This window comes from Papio anubis, unplaced genomic scaffold (genome assembly GCF_008728515.1).
Source record: "Papio anubis isolate 15944 unplaced genomic scaffold, Panubis1.0 scaffold5336, whole genome shotgun sequence".
Lineage (NCBI taxonomy): Eukaryota > Metazoa > Chordata > Mammalia > Primates > Cercopithecidae > Papio > Papio anubis.
The window spans coordinates 1-1,639 of NW_022165549.1; the positions used below are offsets into that span (position 1 = coordinate 1).

At 56.4% G+C, this 1,639-nt stretch overlaps 1 protein-coding gene across 1 annotated transcript; it reads right to left on the minus strand.

The window, feature by feature from the left end:
• Window positions 1–7: 7 nt before the first annotated feature.
• Window positions 8–1,515, minus strand: LOC116273303 (putative golgin subfamily A member 6-like protein 3; the record flags this gene model as incomplete). Its single annotated transcript, XM_031662293.1, has 2 exons — window positions 8–1,001; window positions 1,380–1,515. Coding segments are annotated over 2 exons (1,026 nt in total), but the record flags the coding sequence as incomplete, so codon positions are not given.
• Window positions 1,516–1,639: the final 124 nt, after the last annotated feature.

Consider the following 1,639-nt stretch of genomic DNA (forward strand, 5'->3'; position numbering starts at 1 on the left):
TCCCACAGCCATCAGAGCAGGGCTCTGGCTCACAGGTGCCTTTAGAAGTACCATTTCATGTGAGGACTACAATGCCCCATTTTACAGGTGGGGAAACAAAGGCCTGGAGGGCTAGGGAAGAGGGCAGGCTCCCCAGGTGGGGCAACCCACCGGCTCCTCGAAGCTACTGTGTGGCTCCGCCTGCTGCTCGTAGAGGGCTTCCCACCCCAGCTCCAGCATCCTCTCCAGCTCCCGCAGCCTCTCCAGCTCCCGCAGTGTCTCCTGCTCCCACAGCCTCTGATCCTGCTCCCGCAGCCTCTCCTGTTCCAGCAGCTCCTCCACTTGGTCCAGCAGCTGCTCCTCCTCCAGCAGCCTCTTCTGCTCCTCCTGTTGCCTGTCCCGTTCCAAAAGCTTCTCCACCTGCTCCAGCAGCCTCTCCTGCTCCCGGAGTCTCTCATCCTGCCCCTGCAGCCTCTCCTCTTCCAGCAGCTTCTCTACCTGGTGCAGCAGCCTCTCATGCTCTAGCAGCTTCTCCTCCTCCTCCTCCCATCTCTCCTGTTCCAACAGCTTTTTCACCTCCTCCAGCAGCCTCTCCTGGTCTGGCAGCCACTCCTGCTCCCATATCCTCTCCTCCTGCTCATGTATCCTCTTCTCCTGCTCATGTATCCTCTCCTCCTGCTCACATATCCTCTCCTCCTGCCCAGATAGCCTCTCCTCCTGCTCATGTAGCTTCTCCTCCTGCTCACGTATCCTCTCCTCCTGCTCACGTATCCTCTCCTCCTGCTCACGTATCCTCTCCTCCTGCCCAGATAGCCTCTCCTCCTGCTCATGTAGCCTCTCCTCCTGCTCACGTATCCTCTCCTCCTGTCTCCTGTTCAGGAGACTCAACATCTGATTGTTTTCCACCTCGGCCTGGAGCTGTCTTCCCAGACTCTCCAGCTCCTTCCTTAGGTGTTTGGTCTCATCTTGTAGCTGCTCCACCTCAGAGGGCCCTCCTGGGGAATCTGGGGCCCGGGGTTCAGCTGAGAAAGGAAGCAGACAATAAGGGTCTCTGGATTCTCAAAAAAAAAAAAATCCTCCCATTGGTGCAGAGCTCTTCCTCTCAGGCTTCTCAAACTTGGCCTCACTGCTAAGTATTCCTCACACCCAGATGGTAGCCAATCTTCCAAGCCACTTTCAATGGAGAGCACTGTGGGTGGCTGACAATGGGCACTCCTCCCTCTTTACTGATGGGGACACCAAGGCTCCAGCAGTTAACAAGGCTTGCAGTCTCCTGGCACAGACCTCTCTCCCTCTGCCTCAAAGCCCTTCCATCCACCCACCTCCCTGGGGCATTCTAAGCCACCCCTACAGCCCTCTGATGCCAGTCCTGCTCCCAGGTCACGCCAGCCCCATCTTACTCCTCTGGTGTTTGAGTTTGAACAAGCTCCTCCCAAGCTTCTGTACCCGATGTATCTCATGCTTCTTCTTCTCCTTCAATGTGGGAACCTGCCCAAAGCACAGGGCGAAAGGGCCTTGGTGATAGGGGCTGAACCTCTAGAGACAGAGTTTGAGAAAGGCCCCCCCCGTTCTGCCAGCTTGTGATTTAGAAAGGTGCGTTCATTCAACAAACATCTGCTGAGCACCTACAGGCCAGGTATGGTTCTTCACAGCAGAGATA